The 23,637-nt window shown below is 40.6% G+C and overlaps 1 protein-coding gene across 50 annotated transcripts in view; it reads left to right on the forward strand.

Moving 5' to 3' along the window:
- The window catches only part of LOC105492460 (cytoplasmic linker associated protein 1), a 309,888-nt gene that overhangs the window by 254,145 nt on the left and 32,106 nt on the right, over positions 1-23,637 (forward strand). For 31 of the 50 annotated variants that reach the window (XM_011759589.2, XM_071072557.1, XM_071072559.1 and 28 more), the window contains 5 exons: positions 2,876-2,977; positions 6,316-6,459; positions 6,993-7,099; positions 11,707-11,823; positions 16,480-16,630. In XM_011759589.2, coding sequence (XP_011757891.2) covers positions 2,876-2,977; positions 6,316-6,459; positions 6,993-7,099; positions 11,707-11,823; positions 16,480-16,630 — 621 coding nt within the window. The remainder of the gene's footprint in view (positions 1-2,875; positions 2,978-6,315; positions 6,460-6,992; positions 7,100-11,706; positions 11,824-16,479; positions 16,631-23,637) is intronic. The other 19 variants (XM_011759626.2, XM_071072577.1, XM_071072600.1 and 16 more) reach the window with 3 other exon arrangements.

The raw sequence follows: 23,637 nt of genomic DNA on the forward strand, positions 1-23,637 counted from the left end.
ATTAAGGGCCTTAATTACATTTTTCGAAAATCCCTTCTGCCATGTAACACAGTCATGGGAGTGATATCCATTATATTCACAAGTCCCGCTCACTCTAAGGGTGGGAGGGATTATATAGGGTGTAGTACGTTATGGGGAATCTTGGGGGCCGTCTTAGTGTCTTGACTACCAGGACTTTGGTGTCTCTTTTAGGGGGTTGGCAGAAGGCTACCGTAGTTATTCCATAATTCCTTGGCTCTTATTTTAGGAGGGAGCTTTTTTAGCTATCTATGCAAATTATGATGTGGTTCAAGTTACTTAGCAGACGCATTTCTGTGTTCTGTCACCTAGATTTTTTTTTTTAAATCATCTAAGATATCCGTGGCTCTAAACTATTTGGCTTTCAGTAACATTCCGCACTAACTAGTAAAGCATTACTTTTGATTCAAATAGTTGTATCATAGGACGGTATTAAAATAGATGTCCTCAAACTCTACATTAGGGCGCTGCAGATTAATCCTTTTTGGAGGTAGATTCACTTTTATTTAAATTCCCTGTTTTGGTGTACCATCCATTGAACATTTATAAATATAGTTGCTTTTGTCAGTGATGCAGCTGCCTTACCCAGGAATATGAGATGTTCTTGAAGTACTGTCAAAATGAAAGTAGTGCCTAAATAAATTAAAATACTTAGAAGAATTGTGATATAGCATATATCACTGCTCTAAGATCTAAAATTGATAAGATTTAAAATTATTTTAAAGCTGTATAAAAATAAAACTAATACCATTCTTATCTAGATCATTTAACACACTAAACGTAAAATACATGTCTGTATAAATAAACTTTGTTCTGCCTCATCCTTCATTTCCAGAGTTTTTTAAAGGTTATATTAGGGATTATGGAAATCTTGGTGATTTAAAAGCATTTTGTGATCTTATACCAAGTTCTTCTGTTAATGTCCTGCTTTAATTTTTTTAGGGTGGGTGTTCTAAATACAGAAGAGCCCTTCAGTCTGAAATTTAGCCCTTCAGTCTAAATTCTCAGACTCATCTCTGGAGAATATTTTATGTAAACAGAGTACCTGGGGACTTTTCAGACATTCTCTAAGTCCATACAACCATGTTTGTGAAAGCACTTTTGAAGCATTTTAAACTAATACAAGCTGATATAACTCAGATTCATTGATTTTAGCATTTTTAATATTTTGTTTTCCTTCTTAGTATATTGGGGTGTTTCACATTGTGGAGGGAGGGGTGCTTAAATTATTAAGGTGTTTTTAAAATCAAAACACGAACGAATCACCAGTGAGGTGTGCTTACCACACTGAGACTGGTTTGGACAAGACGAAAAAGCCCAACCCAGTCTGTAACTGGCCTACTGTATTCCAAAAGTAAACTTTTCCATTTTCTCAGTGTGGGAGCCCTGACTAATTTAGTTGTGTGATGAAACTATGCAGACGTACACTAGACCTTTCTTAATGCACTGTATTGACATAAGATAATAGTCTATATTACTGATAGAAAGAAGGTGGGTTCTGGAGTTTGACCTCCATTTGACTTCTGCGTCTGCCACTTACTGGGGTCAGAGCAAGTAATTTAATGCCTGAGTTCTTGTTTATTGTCTATAAAATGGGAATAATAATACTTGCCTCAAACTGGGCATGGTGGCGCGTGCTTATAATTTCAGCTTCTTGGGAGGCTGAGGTGGGAGGATTGCTTGCACCCACAAAAAGAGACTCATCTCTAAAATACATAAGTAACACTTGCCTCAGGCATTACTAAGCGGATTAAATTTTTATTAATATATTAATAAAATATATTAAAACCTAGACATTTTATTTGCAGTTGCAGCTCTGCTATTATTTTTTGGTGATGGTTTTGGTTTTGCTGCTGCTGTTATTTATGGAATAAACTGAGTACCAGAATTTTTTCTAAGATTAGGAAGCCATGTGATCAGTCAGAGGGAATGTGGTAATGGCAGTAGAATTTTAATTGTATGTTTACATGTTGGAATTTAGAATGCCTGTATGTTAGCTTATCACATGTGATTCTCTTTGTCAAATGAAGCAACAGATTTAGCCCCCAAAACATTGTTTTGAGAAGTGTGGGCAATGAAGGCATGGCAGAGAAACCTAGAAGTATAAAGATGCTGTTGGCTAGAGCAGGGAGAAGTATTAATGCATAAATTGCATTGAAAAGGTGAGATTTCTAATTGACTTTAAAAAAATATGTGATTATAAAGGCAGCATGCCTCTAGTCTGAAAGCTAAGGGTTTTACTATCAAATAACTGAATCTCAGCTTAACTGTGACTGTGAGTCTCTTTTAAGTCTTTCTTGTTGTTGTTGTTGAGACAGTCTTGCTCTGTCACCCAGGCTGGAGTGCAGTGGCACGATCTCAGCTCACTGCAACCTCCGCCTCCCAGGTTCCAGCGATTCTGCTGCCTCAGCCTCCTGGGTAGCTGGGATTACAGGCACATGCCACCACACCCAGCTAATTTTTGTATTTTTAGTGGAGATGGGAGTTTCATTTGTTGGCCAGGCTGGTCTCAAACTCCTGACCTCAGTTGATCTGCCCACCTTGGCCTCCCAAAGTGCTGGGATTACAGGTGTGAGCCACCATGCCGGACTCTTTCAAGTCTTATTTGGACATCTTCCATTTCATCACCTGAAGCAAGAATACTACTTTTAAGTTTATTAAGTAAAAGACCTAGTGATGCTACTGAGGGTTAAAACTGGCAGCTACTGTTGTTATTCTGATTCTTCCTAACTTTCAATCATGTGTGTCTCGCTGATTTTATCTAAGAAGCCAAATGCTTTTGTAGCTAACAGATTGCCATGTTTAGGCCCTTTCTGCTTCTCTCTGATTCAATCCTCCCACCTTTCCTGTTTGCCAGTCCTCGCTTCAGCGTAGTCGAGTAGGTGAGGATTTCCCCACTAGGTCAGCTTCAACCTGCTCTGGGCCTGGAGAAGGAAACTTGGAAGAAAGTTGTAAACAGGTAGATTGAAAACTGTGTACTAATTTCAAACAGCGCACTTCACTGTTTGCATTTTAGATTATTAATACCAGTTGCCCTTATGAAGGCACTGGGAAGCTTTTGATAAGTCTAAAATTAATATAATACTATATCAGCGTGTGTATGTGTGCCTGTGTCAACCTTTGTGTTATGGTGTGTTTTATGATTAACTACCTTCTCAGTGATATACCCATGTTTGTGTCGACTGCTACCATATTTTAATAGAATAGTAAAAAGGAGAGATAGTAGGCTGGAGCAGTACCACATGCCTGTAGTCCCAGCTACTTGGGAGGCTGAGGCAGGAGGATTGCAGGAGTTCGGGTCTGCAGTGCACAGTGATCATGCCTGTGAATGGCCACTGTACTCCAGCCTGGGCAATATAGCAAGACCCCCATCTCTTGGGAAAAAAAAAAAAAGGAGAGATGCTAAATGAGAAATGACTGAAGGTTTTGAAATAGTTTCTCTTTGGTGACTTCATGAAGCAATTTTTATTGAGAGTCTGAAGGGAGCAGTGAGTTGTTTAATAAATTGGAAAACTCTGCTTTTCCTCTCAAATTTTGTTTTCCCAAATTAATAACAACACTGAAGTGTTTGGCAAAGCTTTATTTTGATTTGATCTGCTAGGAAGAATTCCTTTCTGCTATAAGGTGTGCAACGTTCAAGACAGTTGATGTCCCTGGGAGTTCTCTTCATATGGCAGCAGTGAGATATGAAGAACCTTTTACAAATCCCACCTCTCAAATTCCTCTATGAGGGTGTGTGTGAGAATCATTTCATTTTAAGTTGCCGTGTGATCCTTAAAATAAATTGCCCTAGGGTTGCCCATTAGAAAAAGTCAGCAGTTCTCTTGAGTTTTTCATCTGGCTGCCTAATGGTCTTGCCTCTTACGAAGACAACAGTTCAGATATGCAGACAAGAACAGTGGCGTACTCCGCTTTTTGAGTCACTAGTGAACATGAGCTATGCCCCAGGCTTTTTAAATGCATCTCTCCAGCCCAGTTCCATATCTGGAATTACTTGTTTAATGAGATCATATTGATGGTAATGATAAATATAACCCAGTTTTCTTCCTTGCTTGGATTCCATTTTAACTTCTCACTAATTCAGAGGGTCAGAGATAAAATATTTGAAAATAATAACAGTCTAATTCCTTGCAAAACTCTGATATAAAATCTTTTAAAAATTGGATACTTGGGCCGGGCACTATATGCCTATAATCCCAGCTACTCCAGAGACTGAGGCAGTAGGATTGCTTGGAGCACAGGAGTGCGAGCTGCAGTGCACTGTGATTGGACCTGTAGATAGCCACTGCACTCCAGCCTGGCCAATGAGACCCCCGCCTCTTTTCATAGGAAAAAAATGTATATTTAAATGATACTTTCTACCAGTTTCTAGAACTTGGATCTTATTTTTAAAAGATTTTACTTTGGAAATACTTTAAGCTACTAAGTTTATAATTTGCATCATGAAAAGCCTCAAGTTAGCTTGAGACATTAGATAACATTCTGGGGAGAAATATTGTCTCTTAAATAAAGGCAGTGGCACATTTGACATAAAAAGCATACTATTCAAGAAGGTAATTATATGTTTTATAACCTTCAGATGCCATTTTCAGTCAACAAAATTTAAGTGCCAATATTTTTTAATTAAATTGATGACATTGATGTGTTTTTCCTGCTGCAATTCCAGGCTGCTGCTTGCTTTCTTCTTGTAGTGCATTATTTTTCTGCATGCATTGGTTTTTTCCTAACACCTAATACAATGTGTTTTAAAAATATGCAGGTTATTTCGCATGAGTTTTGGAAAAACTTGTTCTGTTATACAAATGTACATATCAAATTAACAGTACATTGAATTGTTGGTGAAGTAGATTCCTTCAGATAATTTGTTTAAAATGTTTCCAAAATGAAATGTAGAAAAGCATATTTTAGTAAAATCAATAATAATGTTTTTTGCCCATGTCATAAAAATATTTTGGCCACTTATGATTTAATTTGGGTGGAAAAGGTATTGATGACTGTATTTGAAATTAAAGGGGGGAAAAGTAATGTACTTTTGCCCAATGCTTTGATGAATGATTTCAAAATGTTAAAGTAATTTTTGATTATATTTTTAAATTCATAATTCTTATTTTTGGTTAAATACCTTTGGGTTTTTGGATTTATTTTCCTTCTCCATGCACAAAATAGTAATTTTGTCCTAACTGGACGTATAATTAATTGTAGCATTGTAAAATCCTTGAACTATTTTGTGATTTTATTTCCAAAAGATTCTCTCTGCAAGCACATTTTTTGTGTAATATTCTATGTCATGGAAAAAAATTCTGAATAATTACTGCAATCTTAAAAATTACGGTCTTTGGGAAGACTTTATGTTTGTAAACTCTTTATGGTTAAAAACGAAAAAGAAGTGATTATATTCACAGACAGTTTTTTGTGTCTTTTTCTTTCCCTTGACTCTTAGAAATTAATAAGAAATGCCAATTAGTATTTACTAAATTTTTTTTGGCTTGGCTTTTGTAAATGAAAACTATTATTATTATAATTAATTCCTCAGGCATTGTGCTTTAAGCTCAGATTGCCTGCTACTAAATCCATAGAAAGCACATCACTTACTAGAAGCCCGAGTCTCGTTGACTACTCTTACTGCTTTGCCTACCTTGCTACCACAGTCATTACAAGCAGGCTTGCAGTGTGTTGACTCAATTAATAAGCAAAAGTAGAACATTTTCCAAAAGGCAGAAGAGCATGTTTTTAATGTAGACTCCTTCAAAGTCCGGTTTGCTTCTCAGAAGTCTCTCTCCTTGGTTTATAGGTGTAAAAGTAGAAGTTTTTCTGAGGTATTTATACTCGTTTTCTCGTGTTTCTTAGTTAAGAGAAATGTGGCTTCTTAAGATAACCTAATGTAGCTTGTTTAAAAATATGTGCTCTCCAAGGTACACTGAGATCCCTGTTCAGTTCTGAATTATTCAAGTGGGATCAATCTTAAACTTTTTAAACTTTTTAATTGTTTCATTTAGCTATTTACCAGCTTCCTTCCTAGTACCAGATAACAAAAGAAAAGTACTAGGAATTTATTATTAGTGTGCTGTGGAATTCCAAGGCCAGGACATTAAAGTGAAGCCAGAGTTTATTTTCCAGATTGAAGTCAGACTAATGATTGATATTATTTTCTTCAGATGCTTCTTTGTTTTTGATGCCTAGAATGCCCTCTTATTAGTGATTTTACGTATAAAATATTTTTTAAAAACAACTTTTATCAACATTTTGATGAAGGACCTATTGTACGTTACATAGATTAATCATGGTTCCTTTTTCTAGGCAGCACAAATTGTGCTAATCTCTCTGTTTGAATTGAATACTCCTGAATTTACCATGTTACTTGGTGCCTTGCCAAAAACATTCCAGGATGGTGCCACCAAACTCCTGCACAACCACCTCAAGAATTCCAGTAACACCAGTGTGGTGAGTGCTTTGGTCACGGTTGGTGCCTCTGTGATGTCCATGACCTCTGCGGAGCCGTTACCTAGAACCTACTCTCATAGAGTACCCCGTTTCCTTGTCCTCTTTCAGGAAATGCCGAGCATCCTGAGGACGGGGCCATCCTGAGCCCCGTGAATGAATGAATGTGATATTTAAGTATGGCCTTTTTTCTTAGGTTGTTCAGTCAGCTACATTTTCACTAGGCTATCCAATTAGTCATTCATTCACTGAGTTGGTCTTATTTTTCAACACTGGAAAGATGCAGATGCTCAATTTTGTCTGTCACTCTGGCACACCCAACATCAGTCATTCGACTCCAGGAGTGCCTGTATGATGATTATTCATTTTTGGTTTATATGCACTTAAAATTGGCCTTATGATTCTGAGGGGCAGGGGAACCATCCTGGGCAGATTCTACCCATTTATTTACATGTGGATTAAAAGACCAAGGAGAGAATAGAATAATATTCTATGTACAGCACTGGAATAATGATGCCTATTCTGCTTCACCCCAGGGCTCTCCAAGCAATACGATTGGCCGAACGCCCTCCCGACACACCAGCAGCAGGACCAGCCCCCTAACCTCACCCACCAACTGTTCCCATGGGGGTCTGTCTCCAAGGTAAGGTCACTTCTTTACTTTCCACAGAATTAAAGAAACTAAAGCACCTTAATTGCTGTGCAGCCTATTTCTAGATTTTTTAGACTAAGCTAAATAACAAAAAGAATATTGAGTATCAAGAACCATGGGTTCTAGTCCTCACTCAAATTGTAACTGTATAATCTTCCGCAAAGGGGTTAACTTCTATGGTAAGATGAGTGGTGTGTGCTGAATGTTCTCTGGTTCTAGTAGCTCTAAACACTCACTGGTACCTAATAGTACCTACAACTGAAAGTTTACATTTAGTACTGTTTTGCATAGAATCCATGTAGAAGCTTATTACCTGTTCTGCAAGTGGTAGAACCTGAAGGTATTTAGTCATCCAAGCCAACTTGTTATAGTCAGTTACACCAAGTCTGGGGTAGTTTTTTAACCCAAGTAGTCATTCTAAACATAGTTGCTGTCATGTTTGAAGCAGAATGCTGCTCTGAAGGACTGTGATTTAGAATCTGAGAACTAAAATTGGGTCCACATTTCATACTCTTATTGGGACCATGCAAATATTGGCCCTATAGAAGCTGAGGCAGTGACTTAAAAAGAGAACCTGCTTTGTCGGGATCTTTAGTAATACTTCACCATCTGACCAGAGCCTTTAGAAGTCTGTGTGGTGGCTTTAGTGACCCCCTCACATGGGCTGGGAGTGACCCGTGGCCCCACTCAAAGTAGTTGCCCTACAGGCCAGAATTTTGATGAAAGAGCCAGTGTCTGGACCAGCAAGGGGCACACATGCTCTGTCTACAGGATTAACTCTTTGGGATCACTAACAATACAAACCAGTAAGCTTTTGTCCTGAAGGCTGCTGGCACCGAGATCTGAAAATGAAATGACAGTACGACAAGTATGCTGTTTTCCCTTTAATGGGACCTTGTTACTAGGAAGATATCAAAACATAATTGCTTTTACATTTAGTTTTTTAAATGATGAAGAGTCTCCCACACTTCTTCCTTATCACTCTAGATTTCCAGTTCCTCATATCCTTTAAATACTTTGGAACATAAGAAATGTGTATTTTCCTCTTGGTGAAACCAAGTATTTTCTGTAGCTGTCTTATCTTGCTGTTTAGATTGCCCGTATGTTTACTCCCCCAGATGTCTCTCTGCACTACGTTTAGGTGGATGGCAATGTGATATTATGTCTCCAGATTGGTCTGTATTGTCATGGCTTCAACAGGCTGTTACAGTTAAAAAATTGAGGCCAGAGACTAATGAAAATATGTTTGACTTTCCCCAGGTGTGACTGAGGTTTAGCCATTTGTTTTTTTCCTTAATACTACCATGTATGTCTAAAGAATATGGTGGTACAGTGGTGACAGTAAAATCATAAAATTGTCTTTCCTAGTGGAGAAACTTATATGCAAAACTTGAATTTTCTGTAAATTGTTGCCTCTGTCTAGAAGAGATAGTTACACAACATTAATTGGGAAGTCTTTTGTTCCATAATATACAGTTCATACGTCTTTTAGTTATTGCATTCTTAGGGTGGCACATTCTTTAGATAGTAAGTCAAAAGGTATAACATATTAAGCATTTTATTATTATTTGTGCTACTAATCTAAGTAAAAACTTGTTAATGCTGTTAGTATCATTCATCAGAGCTGAAACTGGCTAAGTCAATCTCCATGGGTCCTCAAGTCATTAAAAATTTTGTTTTTCAAGGTCATTATCCCTTCTTAATTGGCCTCATCTTAATTTTTATTTATAGTTACAGATCAGTGGAAGAAACGAGATTTATTTTCAATATTCGGTAGTTCATGTGTGGTCTAAATATTTTCTTGTTATCAGATTCTTCTTTAGGGAGTTATTTATGTAGTTTCTTTCTTGGAAAAATACATTTTTTTAAACTTGCCATCATTCAGTGCATAGATAGTCAGATGGCCTCAGCCAACTTGAGCTCACGGAAGAAATAGTTTTTCTTGCAACTAAAACTGTCCGGCAGTGGGAAAAACTGCCTCATGTTATCATGTCACTAGAAATATTCAAATAGGCTACATATTTTCTAAAGGAAAATGATAAAAGAAATGGATTATTGCACTAAATAGAATTGAGTAGGTTACCTCATTTAAGGAGACTATAGAAAGGTAGACAGATCTGTTGTATATAATCTCAGCTATTTTTTCTGAGCATTGCTCTTAAATTGTTGATTTTCTGCAACCTGCCATTCCTTTGAGTTATCTTGACCAAACAGTGTTAGCCTTTTATTCTGTAGGGGAAAAGCTATTACCAATTATTTGTTTTCAGTCAAATTTATTTATTTATTTATTTGGAGACTGAGTCTCACTCTGTCACCCAGGCTGGAGTGCAGTGGCATGATCTCTGCTCACTGCAACCTCTGCCTTCTGAATTCAAGCGATTCTCATGTCTCAGCCTCTTGAGTAGCTGGAACTACAGGCATACACCACCACGGCAGGCTAATTTTTGTGTTTTTAGTAGACGGAGTCTCGAACTCCTGACCCCAGGTTATCCACCCGCCTCTGCTTCCCAACGTGCTGGAATTAAAGGCATGAGCCACCACACCTGGCCTGTTTTAAGTCTAATTTTAACTGTCAAAATGAACTTTTTTTTTTTTAGTTCAAAATTTCTATACTTGGATCATGATGATAGTAAGAAACTATTCTAAAATGATAAATCTGATAATTGTTTAAAAATATCACTAGCGGCTGGACATGGTGACTGATGCCTGTAATCCCAGCACTTTGGGAGGCCAGTGTGGGAGAACTGCTTCAGCCCAGGAGTTTGTAAGTAGCCTGGGCAACATAGTGAGATCCTGTCTCTACAAAGAGTAAAAAATCAGCCGGACATGATGCCACACACCTGGGAGGCTGAGGTGGGAGGATTGCTTGAGCCCAGGACATGGAGGCTTCAGTGAGCTGCACTCTAGCCTGGACAACAGAATGAGACCCTGTCATATTTATTTATTTATATATATACATATATATAAAATATATATGTATATATCTCTCACCAGTGAGGAAGTCATTTTTTTTTTTTTATCAACCCAGTAGTAGTAGAGATGCTGTAGATAATAGGTTAAACTTTTGTAAAACATTCTGTTAGACATCATTTCTGTGTGAAAGAGTAAACTGCCTATATAAATATGTGAAGTACATATTTATATTTTACCTAATGTGATTTTATGGTAAATGAAACACTGAGTTGCACGGGGCTTCAGAAATCATCTGAAGTCCATTTCCTTTAAGAGAAAAAAGTATATGGTGGTCCTTGCTGGTCTGCCATCTGTTCTTGGCAAACATGTCATAGAGCGGGATGACTCTGTAAATAGCGTGTGTGGCCCTAGCAATAGGAAGTCATTTTTAGTGGCCCTCTTGTGAGAGGATCCAGAGTATGGATCGAATCAAAGTGTGCTTAACAGGGAGACCCCGCCCCACACTCGGAGGTGGGTGTGTCTGCCCCTCCTTCCCCAAGCAGATGCCCAGCCGGAGATGTCACCTGCATCCCTCCTGTGCCCTCACCTCCAACCCACTGTGTGTGTCTGACCCAGTGTGCGCCTCACATAGAGGCCAGTGTGTCCTTAGGCCTCTGTACGGCAGTGACTTCACATCTCCATGACTTACTTTCCTTATAAAGCAGAGCGATACCTGTGCTCAGGGAAGACTAGCATGCAGAGGCTCCCGCTGTGATGATGCCAGTGAATGCCAGTGGCAAGCAGGGCTGTTCTGTAGGTGCCCTGGCGCTGATGCCATGGACTCCACCCTGGCCTTCCCCCACATCACCAGCCAGCCCAGCTCCCCGCTTTCCCAGGCTTTCCCGCAATCCTTTTGAATTGCAGCAGTTGTTAGAACTCTCCTTCAGGGCCTCTGCAAGCCCAGGCACCCAGTGACATTTGCGAAGGGAAGATGAATACTTGTGTTCCCAGAAGAATTTCAGTTCTCATATTAGGTGATATGAGCAGAGAGGTTTGGTTTTTATGACCTAGTACTCTGAGCTGGCCAGCTGAGACTTAACACACTAGCCCTCTAGTGGTGCTACTCTTGTTTCAGAAGGAAACAGCTTGTGCTGTCTCTGAACACCATCCAGCTGGATCACAGCCCCGGGGAATGCACTGCTCCACATTGGAGAGTTCTGGTCAGAGTAGCACGGTCTCTGAGTCCTCCTTCTGGAGTCCCTCTGGTCCCATTTGAATTGAGGCCCCATGATTTTTGTTTGGTTCTTTCTAAAATAACTGATGAGTTCACTGAAAGTGAACATCCATATTTTCTTGTGTATTGTGTTATGTCCTTCCCAGTGCATGCAGATACGCACACCCCCTCATACTCCCACATACACACAGTCTCTCACATAGACACTCTTGGAATCTCATGTGATTTTAAGTAGTAAACACATTCCATGGTTGGGAGGGGAAAGAATAAACCAGTCTCATCAAGGACCAAATTGTAAAACAAAATTTGTTCTTTTCTCTGTATGATGAAGTGCTAATTTTGCTTTGATTAACTTTAATAGAACTTTGTCAAGGAAAGAAGAGACTAAGACGCTTAGTGTGTAGTGCTTTCCTCCTCCCCTCCCCTTTGCTTTTTGTATTTCTCTCTGATTTTCCTCTTCTGATCACTGCAGTCGGTTATGGGGTTGGAGTGCCGACGGGTTAGCGAAGCACCCACCTCCCTTTTCTCAGCCTAACTCCATCCCCACCGCTCCCTCCCACAAGGCTCTCAGGCGCTCTTACTCTCCCAGGTAACAAGCTACCTGTCAAACTTGTCTGAGGTGTCACAATATTATTGCGTTTCCAAGGTCGTCTCAGGTCTTTGGGAAAGCCTCTAAGCTGCCTCCAGTGTGGTCCCTTTCTTGGTGTCACATAGCAGGAGTAGAGCCTTGGTGAGAAGTGTGAGCAGGTGTGTGATCTTTGCCAAATCTCACAAGTACGGTTCCTGCTGTGTCACAGGGACAGATGACCCTTTATAACCTGATCAGATTCATCACCGCCCACTATTGTGGGCCTTTCTGTACAGCAGTGCAGTGCTCAGCCCCCAGAAAGAGCTCAGGAAATGCTGTGAGGTCAGCGTGGGCAATAGTGGGAGCAGTTTCCTTAGCATGTGTCTAAAGTGCAGAAGGCATTCCCCTGAGAAGCCAGGAGACCTACTCTTTCCCAAACCACACCTCCCACTCTCAGCCATGCTGTTGACTATATATAACTGATTTCTTTCCTAATATACTGTCATATGAGGGTAGTCTGAGCACACACATCCAGAAAGGAATCCCCACAAGGCAGGATAACTGTTTTAGCTCACTAAGGATGCCCTGCCTCTAAGAAGGAGAACTGTCAGTCACCTCATGCACCCCCACAGTTGATGCCGAGTGCAGCATCATGGACACTGGTTATGCAACAATTATTTATGAGTCTGGAAGACGGGGTGGGCTTCCCTCAGATGCTGACAGATGGTAAATCTGTGGTGCAAAGAAGGGTCCACATAGTACTGCAGATGTCTATTTCAGGGTCTCTTGGGGATGCTTTTTATAAGGTCCGAAGATCAGAGAATCTCTTCCCTAGAAACCTGTTAGAGCACCGGGCAGTCCAGCTGTCATTGTGCTTTGTGAGATGAGTTTCTACCCTCTATGATAGAGGGTGTGATAGGAAAAGGGTTAAAAAAAACAAAAAACAAACAAAAAAAACGGTCTGTTACTTTTGAAATGCTTCATAGATAGCTTTTGCACAGATTTGTATTCTGACTTTTGTGGAATACAAATAATCTACATGGTGAAGCCAAAAACAGTAAATGAAATATTTTAACAACACCTTCCTTTTGAAGCTCTTATACCTCTAAAAGTCATTTCTAAAGTGTACAGAGAACCCTGCAATGAATGTTTCTAGATACACAAGGTTAGGGCAAGCAGACAAGGAGACGGCTACTGTCTTTAATGTTAACAAAGCAGGTCACTCCTTTTTCATTTTTTTAAGGTTAGCTGTGCCTCCAAGTGTAAGATCAGTTTGTTGACTATCTCCCAGTATGTTGACCCGTATGCCCTCATGGGCACTCAGCTTCACTGCCAGCCACACATCAGGATTATCCCTCCAGAGCACATCCCATTCCTAGGATCATCTTTCACATATGTACACAATAATACGTGTTGACCTAACTCATTAAGAGAGAATGCTTACTAAATGCTTACAACTTCTGTTGCCCATTGGAGGCAGGGATAGTTGACTAGAGACTTTTACATTTAGAAAACCTATCAGTTACATAAAACTAAGAGGGAATCTATATGCCTGTTTCTTTGCTCTGTGCCAAAATCCTGTTGATTCCATAACAAAGAATGACTATGCTTAATCTATACATTGTACCCTTTTCCTACAAAATGACAAAGAAGGCAGACTTCTCTCTCCAGTTTCTCTCTCTTGGAGACCTGACCCCATGCCCTCCTCCCTCCCCATGACATGAATCCTTCAGCGGGCAAGCCCAGGGCCGCATTCAGCTTCCATGTTGGTTGCCATGGCCTGATGTAAGCCTAACCTTAGGTCAGTGACTATTGACTGATTAAGGAATTCTCCCTAATCTAAAAAACCCTAAGAGAGCCCTTCTGGAGTCTAACCAGAATATTTACAGGTGATCAGGGCTTGACCTCTAACCCAAGAATTATGTCCTGGGGTTGTCTCAGGGCTGAAACAAGACAGGCTGTGGGGCAGATGGCAGACTGAGGTTTCCCCAGTTCTCTTCTCAGTCCACTTCTGAGGCCGTCCTGCGGCTCCCTCATATACCGCTTGTGAGGACATAATATCTACCCTCCTTGATAATGGCTTTCATGGGAAATTCCTTTTTCCTTTAAGTGAGAACTTAACTGATACTGATTTGGAAAACTACAAATCAAGCCAAAGTATAAAAGTAGCAAAGAAAGTAGCATGGTCCATTTCCTCCTAGAGCTAAGCAGTTATGCCTCTCACCTGCAGCTCACTGTTTTAGCTTCATACCAAGGAGATACTTCAAACCTCAGGCTAGTGCGTCTAAAAGAAGACACCTTCAATTGTTCTTGGTTCTGCAAATGGTGCTCCTAAATTGGGAGTTTGAGTTGGTTTATTAATTCAAAGTGAGAAGGCGGAAATTACCTGGCAGAATCCTTTATTTTCTTATTCTAAAAAGAGGCTATTGTAATAGTGAAGTGATGTGATCTGAAATGAAATATTTTTAGGAAAGTTCAGGTTAAGAATAATGAGATGAATTATCTGAAAGCTGACATTATCTGAAGCGACATATGGAAAATAATATTGTGACATCCCTTAAAAAACTTGAACGTTCCGCCAGACTTCCTCTTGTCCATCCCATCGTTCTTTCAGTTTTTTGGATTTTTTTCTTTTGCATGGGCTATGCTATTATTTTTGGTTGTTGTGATTAAAAGTATTTTAAGGCATTTTTTTTTTTTTACATCTTGTATATATATTTTTTGTTTGAGTCATAATACTCAGTCTTTATATATAAAACATAGTGTACTGGCCAGATGTATAAATGCCTTGTCTGTACATGAGCTAGTATTGTGGTGTCCTCAGAAGGAGGAGGGGAGCCTCTGGCCCCTCGGTCATGCCTTCCTCACGTCTAAGGAGTGTTGCCTCTTTGACGGATAGCCTTGTGAACATAGAAGAGGTTGAGATCTTAAATTCTGTTCAGATTTTTTATTCTACCTCCTATCAGTTGAGACATGGAATTTCAACAGAATACCTGTTCAAGGTTCACATTTCTTTTTGTTTGATGCTCAAGTCAATCTTCGAGTTGAAATTTTTTTGTTGTTGTTGTTTGGTTGGTTTTTTTTGTGAACACTCCGAATACAATTGGGTTATGTATTTTCTTTCATTCATCAGGAAAAGTGGGTTTTATCTGGGCCATATTTGCAATTCTAGACAAATAGCTCCCATCTTTGAGATTGTGGTCAGCTCTTGGGCTCTAGAACTTACCAGCACCAGCCCTAGAAAACACTTGGATCATTGCAACATCAAGCCAGTGGAGATCTGGCCACTCCAAGTGAGAGCTCTCCAAATCTTACCTTGCTCATCTGCCCAAACTTTTTTTTTTTTTTTTTTTTTAGAGCAGAGTACTTAAGGAAGAGTACTTAGTAAATATTCATCATTTTTACATTACAGGAAACTCACTTTGGGGGAATGTATAGGATTGGTCGTGTAGGAAGGATACTTAGTTTCTTCAGTTACTACTCTCTTGAAGAACAGGAAGATTGCTTTTCTTTAGTCCTTAAACAATGTTGCATGCTTACTTATATACAGCCAAGGATTCTTTGCATGTCCCTAGCAATCCTCAGTATAGCTCAGGACTATTTTAAAAATTAAATTAGATTAATTCATCTGATCTTTTCTTGAAACGAGTGACATTGAAACTAAGATTTTTTTTTTTAACTTGCCCTTGGTTGACTGTTGCTTCATGTTTTGCTTGCTTTATGCTGGTATATCCATCCCATGCTTTTAAAACTTTTCTATTCTCAGGATGGTTTTTGTTCTCAGGATTCTCCCTGTTTCAGTGCACTTTCCAGACGTCTACAGGGCACTTGTTGACAAACTACAGTGCACCAAAAAGGATTGTTTGGCTTTTTTGCTTCATTTCATGTTTTGCTATGCCCAATGTCTATAAAGACAGCAGTCAATAACACTTGTCCATGAACAACAAATATTTCTTGCTTTTATGAGGATTCTTAGATGTCTATCCAGGAATGTGAGACTTTTTATAAAATCTGCTTTGGTTATAAAACTCCAAATAGAAGCATGTAGAGGAGTCAGGCCCCTGGGTGAGATGATGTGTAAGTTAGACTTTCTGGGCCCGTTTGTAGGGTGGATCTGACTTTGAGTCTAGGATTGTTTTGTTTTTTTTGTTTTTGTTTTTGTTTTTTTAATAGGGTTTTGTTTGTTTTCTGGATTGGATACCTGGGAGTATAACCTTGTCTCGTGAGGTTATTTACTTTGCTCCTTTGAAATTTGCTTGTAGTACTAGCTTTATTTCCAACTGCCCATTCCTCTTAAGTTTGTACATTTGGGACCAGTAACAACCAAACTCCTTTTTTCCATCTTCAAAATAAGAAAGTTATTTTTCCACTTTCATTATCTCGTGCCTTCAGTCACCAGTGTCACTCTTTGAGTTGCTACATTCTCGTGGTTACTGTTGTTTCCCACTGGTTTTTATTGAGTGCTGATGTAATGTGTTTGGCAGTTTTAACAAGGAAGATGTGTAATTGTCCGGTGGTGGTACTCTAACAAAAGATGCCTCCTTTTCATTCCAAATCACCCGATAAACAAAACTATAAATATGTCTTATTCTTTAAATTATGGGAAGTAACTTATGCCCACCTCTCATTTCCATGTGTGTGCCTCAGTTTAAGAAATAAATTATTTTTTATCTTTAGCATGCTGGACTATGATACAGAGAACCTGAACTCTGAAGAAATCTATAGTTCTCTACGTGGAGTTACAGAAGCCATTGAAAAGTTTAGTTTTCGAAGCCAAGAAGATCTGAATGAGCCCATTAAACGAGATGGCAAAAAGGAATGTGATATTGTAAGTATGCCTAGGCTAAAAGAGAACTCTGTATCAGTTAAATGACAGATAATGAGACTTCTGAACACTGAACATCATGATTACTGAGCTTCATCATTATTTTTTTCCTGTAGTTAAAATAATGTTTTCCTTTTAGTTTTAGTTGGCATGTAATAATTGTACACATTTATGAGCTACAAAGTGATATTTTGATACATGTGTAGAATGTATAATAATCAAGGTAATTAGTACATCCATCACCTCATTTATCATTCCTTTATGTTGGGAACATTGAAAATTCTCTCTCCTAGTGTTTTGGAGGTACACAATAAACTGTTGTTAACTGTATTTACCCTACAGGACTATACAGCAGCAGTCCCCAACCTTTTTGGCACCAGGAACTGGTTTTGTGGAAGATAATTTTTCCACAGACTGGGCCACATGTTGGGAGGATGGTTTGGGGATGATTCAAGCACGTTACATTTATTGTGTACTTTATTTCTGTTATTACTATATAATGAAATAATTATACAACTCATTATGATGTAGAATCAGTGGGAGCCCTGAGCTTGTTTTCCTGCAACTAGATGGCCCTATCTGGGGGTGATGGGAGACAGTGACAGATCATCAAGCATTAGACTCTCATAAGGAGCACGCAATCTAGATCCCTCGCATGTGCAGTTCACAACTGAGTTGACGCTCCTATGAGAATTTAATGCTGCCACTGATCTGACAGGAGGCAGAGCTCAGGCAGTAATGTGAGCGATGCGGGGTGGCTGTAAATAAGATGAAGCTTCACTCATTTGCCCACTGCTCACCTGCTGTGCTGCCCAGTTCCTAACAGGCCACAGACCAATACCAGTCTATGGCATGGGGGTTAGGGACTCCTGCTATAGAGGATTAGAACTTATTCCTCTTACCCAGCTGTAGTTTTGTAGCTATTAACCAGCCTCTTTTCCTCCCCCACCCCCACCTTTCCCAGCCTCTAGTAACCACAGTTCTACTCTCTACTTCTATGAGCTCAACTCTTATTAGTTCCCATAAATGAGTGAGAATATATGATTTTGGTCTTAATGTACCTGACTTTTTTCACTTAACATAATGTCCTCCAGTTCATGCATGTTGCTGTGAATGATAGGCTTTCATTTCTTTTTATGGCTGAATAGTATTCCATTGTGTATATATGTCATATTTTCTTTATGCATTCATTTGTTGAGGGACACTTAGGTTGATTCTGTATCTTGGCTGTTGTGAATAGTGCTGTAACAAACATGAGGGTGTAGGCTTCTCTTTGATATACTGATTTCCTTTTCTTCGGATAAATTCCCAGTAGTGGAATTGTTGGTTGTACGGTAGTTCCATTTTTAGGTTTTTGAAAAACCACTGTTCTGTTTTCTATAATGGCTATACTAATATACATTCTCACCGATGGTATATAAGAACTTCATTTTCTCCACATCCTCACCTTCGTTATTTTTTGTCTTTTTGATAATAACCATAAAATAGTAGTAAGAGGCCCAAGGTAATTAATTTTACAAAATTTCAATTTCAAAAGAGGAGCCCTCAGCTATCTTTTCAAGGAATGTTAAGTGCCTTTTTTCTCAGTTTGCTTTTGTTTATTCTGGGCATAGTTATGTTTCATGATGTAATAAAAATAGTGAGCCTGAACCAGACACCACCATGGCTTTCTGAGAGCTCCAGTCTCATGGGAGAGGCAGACAGATAAGCACAAGATCCTGGTGCAGTGAGTATGGCCACTGCTCAGCATCCAGGAGACCCGTGGCTAGTTGTGGTACCTAGGGAGGATGTTGTATTAGTCGGTTCTCACACTGCTATAAAGAACTACCAGAAGCCGGGTGTGGTGGCTCACACCTGTAATCCCAGCACTTTGGGAGGCTGAGGCAGGCAGATCACAAGGTCAGGAGATTGAGGCCATCCTGGCCAACATGGTGAAACCCCGTCTCTACTAAAAATACAAAAATTAGCTGGGCTTGGTGGCGCACACCTGTAGTCCCAGCTACTCAGGAGGCTGAGGCAGGAGAATCACTTGAACCCGGGAGGCGGAGGTTGCAGTGAGCCGAGATCACGCCACTGCACTCCAGCCTGGCAACAGAGTGGACTCTGTCTCAAAAAAAAAGAAAACTAGCAGAAACTAGGTAATTTATAAAGAAAAGAGGTTTAATTGACTCACAGTTCCACAGGTTATACAGGAGTTGTGGCTGGGAAGGCCCCCGGAAACTTACAGTCATGGTATAAGGCGAAGCAAGCATGTCTTCACATGGTGACAGGAGAGAGACAGTGAAGAGAGAAGTGCTGTACAGTTTTAAACAACCAGATCTGGTGAGAACTCACTATCATAAGAACAGCAAGGGGGAAGTCCACCCCCATGATCCAGTCACCTCCCACCAGGTCCCTCCCCCAACACTGGAAATTACAGTTTGACATGAGATATGGGTGGGGACACAGAGCTAAACCATATCATTCTACCCCTTGCCCCTCCCAAATCTCACGACCTCACATTTCAAAACACAGTCATGCCTTCCCAACAGTCCTCCAAAGTCTTAACTCATTCCCCCATTAACTCAAAAGTCCAAGTCCAAAGTCTAATCTGAGACAAAGCAAGTCCCTTCCAACATGAACCTGTAAAATAAAAAACAAATTAGTGACTTCCAAGATACAATGGAGCTACAGGCATTAGGTAAATGCTCCCATTCCAAAAGGGAGAAATTGGCCAAAACAAAGGGACTACAGGCCCCATGCAAGTCTGAAACCCAGGAGGGCAGTCATTAAATCTTAAAGCTCCAGAATAATCTCCTTTGACTACATGTCTCACATCCAGGACACACTGATGCAAGGGGTAGGCTCCCAAAGCCTTGGGCAGCTCCACCCTTATGGCTCTGCAAGGTACAGCCCCTACAGCTGCTTTCATGGGCTGATGTTGAGAGCTGTTGGTGGATCTACCATTCTGGGATCTGGAGAACTGTGGCCCTCTTCTCACTGCTCCACTAGGCAGTGTCCCAGTGGGGACTCTGTGTGGGGGCTCCAACCCCACATTTCTCCTCTGCACTCCCCTAGTAGAGGTTCTCCATGAGGGTTCTGCTCCTGCAGCAGACATTTGCCTGGACATCCAGGCATTTCCATACATTTTCTAAAATCGAGGTGGAGGCTCCCAAACCTCATTTCTTACCTTCTACATACCCACAGGCCCAACACCACATGGAAGCCACCAAGGCTTGGGGTTTACACCCTCTGAAACAACAGCCCAACCTGTACTTTGGCCCCTTTCAGCCATAGCTGGGGCTGGAGCAGTTGGGATGCAGAGCACCATGTACCAAGGCTGCACAAAGCAGCAGGACCCTGGGCCTGGCCCACAAAACCATTTTTCCCTCTTAGGTCTCCAGGTCTGTGATGGGAGGGACTGCCATGAAGGTCTCTGAAATGTCCTGGAGACGTTTACTCCATTGTCTTGGCTATTCACGTTTGGCTTTTAATTACTTATGCAAATTTCTGCAGCCTTGAATTCTTTCCCAAAAATGAGTTTTTCTTTTCTGCTGCCTGGTTGGGCTGCAAATTTTCCAAACTTTTACCCTCTGCTTCCTTTTTAAATATAGGTTCTAGTTTCAGGTCATTTTTTTGTTTGTGCAAATGAGCAGAGGCTTTTAGAAGCAGCCAGGCCACATCTTGAACACTTTGCTGCTTAGAAATTTCTTCCACCAGATACCCTAAATCATCTCTCTCAACTTCAAAGTTCCACAGATCTCTAGAGCAGGGGCACAGTGCTGCCAGTCTCTTTGCTAAAGCATATCAAGAGTGGCCTTTACTCCAGTTCGTTATCTTCATCTGTGACCACCTCAGCCTGGACTTCACTATCCATATCACTATTAGCATTTTGGTCACAACCATTCAACAAGTCTCTAGGACGTTTCAAACTTTCCTTTCATTTTCCTGTCTTCTTCTGATCCCTCCAAATTGTTTCAACCTCTGCCCATTACCCAGCTCCAAAGTTGCTTCCACATTTTCAGGCATCTTTATTGTAATACCCCACTTCTGGTACCAATTTTCTATATTAGTTCTTACACTGCTATAAAGAACTACCTAACACTGGGTAATTTATAAAGAAAAGAGGTTTAATTAACTCACAGTTCTACAGACTATACTGGAGGCATGGCTGGGGAGGCCTCAGGAAACTTACAGTCATGGCAGAAAGGCAAAGGAGAAGCAGGTAGGTCTTCACATGGTGGCAGGAGAGAGAGAGCAAAGGAGGAAGTGCTACACACTTCTAAACAGCGAGGTCTTATGAGAATTCACTCACTATCATGAGAACAGCAAGGGGGAATTCCGCCCCCATGATCCAATTACCTCCCACCAGGTTCCTCATCGAATATTGGAAATTGCAATTTGACATAAGATTTGGGTGGGAACACAGAGCCAAACCATATCAGATGTGCAAAAGAGAGGATGTCGTCACCTCTGAACTGAAGCCTGGAGGTCCAGAGGAGTTTGTCAGGTTGAGTAGGAGGGTTGTAGTCAGAGGAGGGCCTGTTCAAAGACTAAGACATGGCCGTGGGCATGGTGTGATTTCCTGTTTGAAGTGGATGAAGTGGAGAAGACTGGGCATGAGGAGTGGTTGGGGAGATTCAGAGCAGAGCTGCAGAGGCCAGCTCAGGAAGGATGTGCTCACTGGGGTATTCCCAACCAATGCTCTGACTTTACCCTGGTGATATTAGAGTCATTGAAGGATCTTTAAGCAGCGAAGTGGCATAGTCATACTTATATTTTAGACAGGCTACTGTTAACTTTGGAATGGAGAATAATTCAGGAGGAAGTGGGGTTGAATAGGGCATGAGCAGAAACAAGAATCAGAAGTCTTCTGGGGCTATTGAGCAAATGCTAGTGCAATTCAGTGAAATATTACTCTAGAAGGAGATGCTGTCTTTGAAATACAATGAATGCTCTTTTGAATACATGCAAATTGCAGAAATTGTGGAATATCTAAGCAAATATATCCATCAGGACTTTGGATATACCAGTCTGTTTCAGCCAGTGATTCAGGCTGAAGTTCGATATTTGAGAGATACTGATTAGTTGCTTGAACATAACTAAAGAAAAGTGAGTAAGTGAAATCACCAGGTAAAGGATAAGGACAGAATCCTAAGGAGCATCAGCACTAAGGGAAGGACAGAAGCTAGAGCTGACAGGAGGGAGACCAGGAGAGGGTAGTGGCATAGAAGATAAGGGAGACTATTTCAGGAAGGACATTCTAGCCAAAGGGGCCATGCTGCAAAGAGATAACGGGTCACATATGAAATGAAAGGGCTCCATTGGATTATTTGTTTATTATCCACGTTAAATGTTCTATTTTAACCTAAAAGATATAAAATACACATTTACTTGCCAACGTTTTGATGTAAAGTTAAGACCTTTCCTTTGAGAATGGACTCACTGGACTTCCATGTTTTTTCTTCTTAAATAAACTTTACACGTAGTTACAGTCTGCAATATCCAAATTTAGTTTCTTCCAGGAGTACATTGGCTCTTGTGAGCATAGTTGAGTGCAGGGTTGAGAATAGAAACCAGATCACAGTGGATGAAGACGTTGAGGAACAAACTGGAGAGAAATGAGGATCACAGGGCATTTCAGATGGGAAAGATCTCTCCCAGCAGGGCCGGTGGAGAGAAGCACCTTGCCTACACAGCGGAGGGGAGCAGATGATTGGATGCGGATCCTTCGGGATGTGGGGACCTGACGTTAGGACCCAGGTGGAATGACTGGTCTTAGCTAGGGAGGAGGGCAGCTTTAGGGGCTTGAAGCAGGAAGTAGAGTGTCTTCCCACTGCTGGTTTCCCAGGGCAGTGGAAGGAGGCCTGCTTTGAAGCGGGGGACTTGTGAGGAGTGTGAGGAATGGAGCAATCTGACTAGGGAAACAGAACTCCTACCAAGAACAGTAGAAAAGGTGGATGTGTGAGGGGTTACTTTTTCCAGTTATGGTGGCTCACGCCTGCAATCCCAGCACTTTGAGAGGCCGAGGCGGGTGGATCACCTGAGGTCAGGAGTTCAAGACCATCTTGACCAACGTGGTGAAACCCCATCTCTACTAAATACAAAAAATTAGCCAGTCGTGGTGGCACATGCCTGTAATCCCAGCTCCTTGGGAGGCTGAGGCAGGGCATTGCTTGAACCTAGAAGGCGGAGGTTGCAGTGAGCCAAGATTGCACCATTTGCACTCCAGCCTGAGCAACAAGAGCGAAACTCTGTCTCAAAAAAAAAAAAAAAAGAAAGAAAATCGAAGAATGAAGGAGCTTCAAAATTGACTTAGCCACCACTTACCATATTTTTAGCTAAAACATTGAGGTGAATATAAAACTGTTAAATGTGAAAGATTCGGGAGCCAGTACAGCTCCTCTTAAGCCTAACAAGGAAACCAAATCTAGGGAGACAAGCCATAGGATGAATGTCAGATGCAGTAGGAGGGTGGTGCACACAGCAAAAATGAGGACATTCAACATAGGGAGAAAGCCCATCCTTATGGTCACTTACAGAAATACAGCAGACTTGTATCAAGGTTCCCTTCTGCTCTGCTTTAATAGAAATTATAACATTTAATACTAGAAAGGGTATAAGGATCTAGTGTAATGTTGGTGCCATGGGAAATTGATACAATGTTTTGGAACTCAGCAAAATTATATTTAGCAAAAGCGATTTGCATATTCTTTACCCAGTATGGTTAGTCTACACTAAAGAAAGAACTCAACAGAAGAAAAAAATATATATGTCATTTCCATAAGGTAGCTTATTTCAGCATTATCTACAGTAGCAAAAATATTAAAGGGGAACATCTGAGTAAATCTTTTTAAAACCCAAGTAGAGGTAGTGGTGTGATTAAACATGGTGGTTACAAAAACTTCATCCACGTGGGAAATGATTGCACTGTAAGGAAAAAAAAAAAAAACAGAAGGCAGCGTGCACACAGGATTCCTGCTGTGCAAAGCCTGCGGGGAGACACACACTGAGGTAGTAAGGTTTTGTTG

Source organism: Macaca nemestrina, chromosome 11, assembly GCF_043159975.1.
Source record: "Macaca nemestrina isolate mMacNem1 chromosome 11, mMacNem.hap1, whole genome shotgun sequence".
Taxonomy (NCBI): domain Eukaryota; kingdom Metazoa; phylum Chordata; class Mammalia; order Primates; family Cercopithecidae; genus Macaca; species Macaca nemestrina.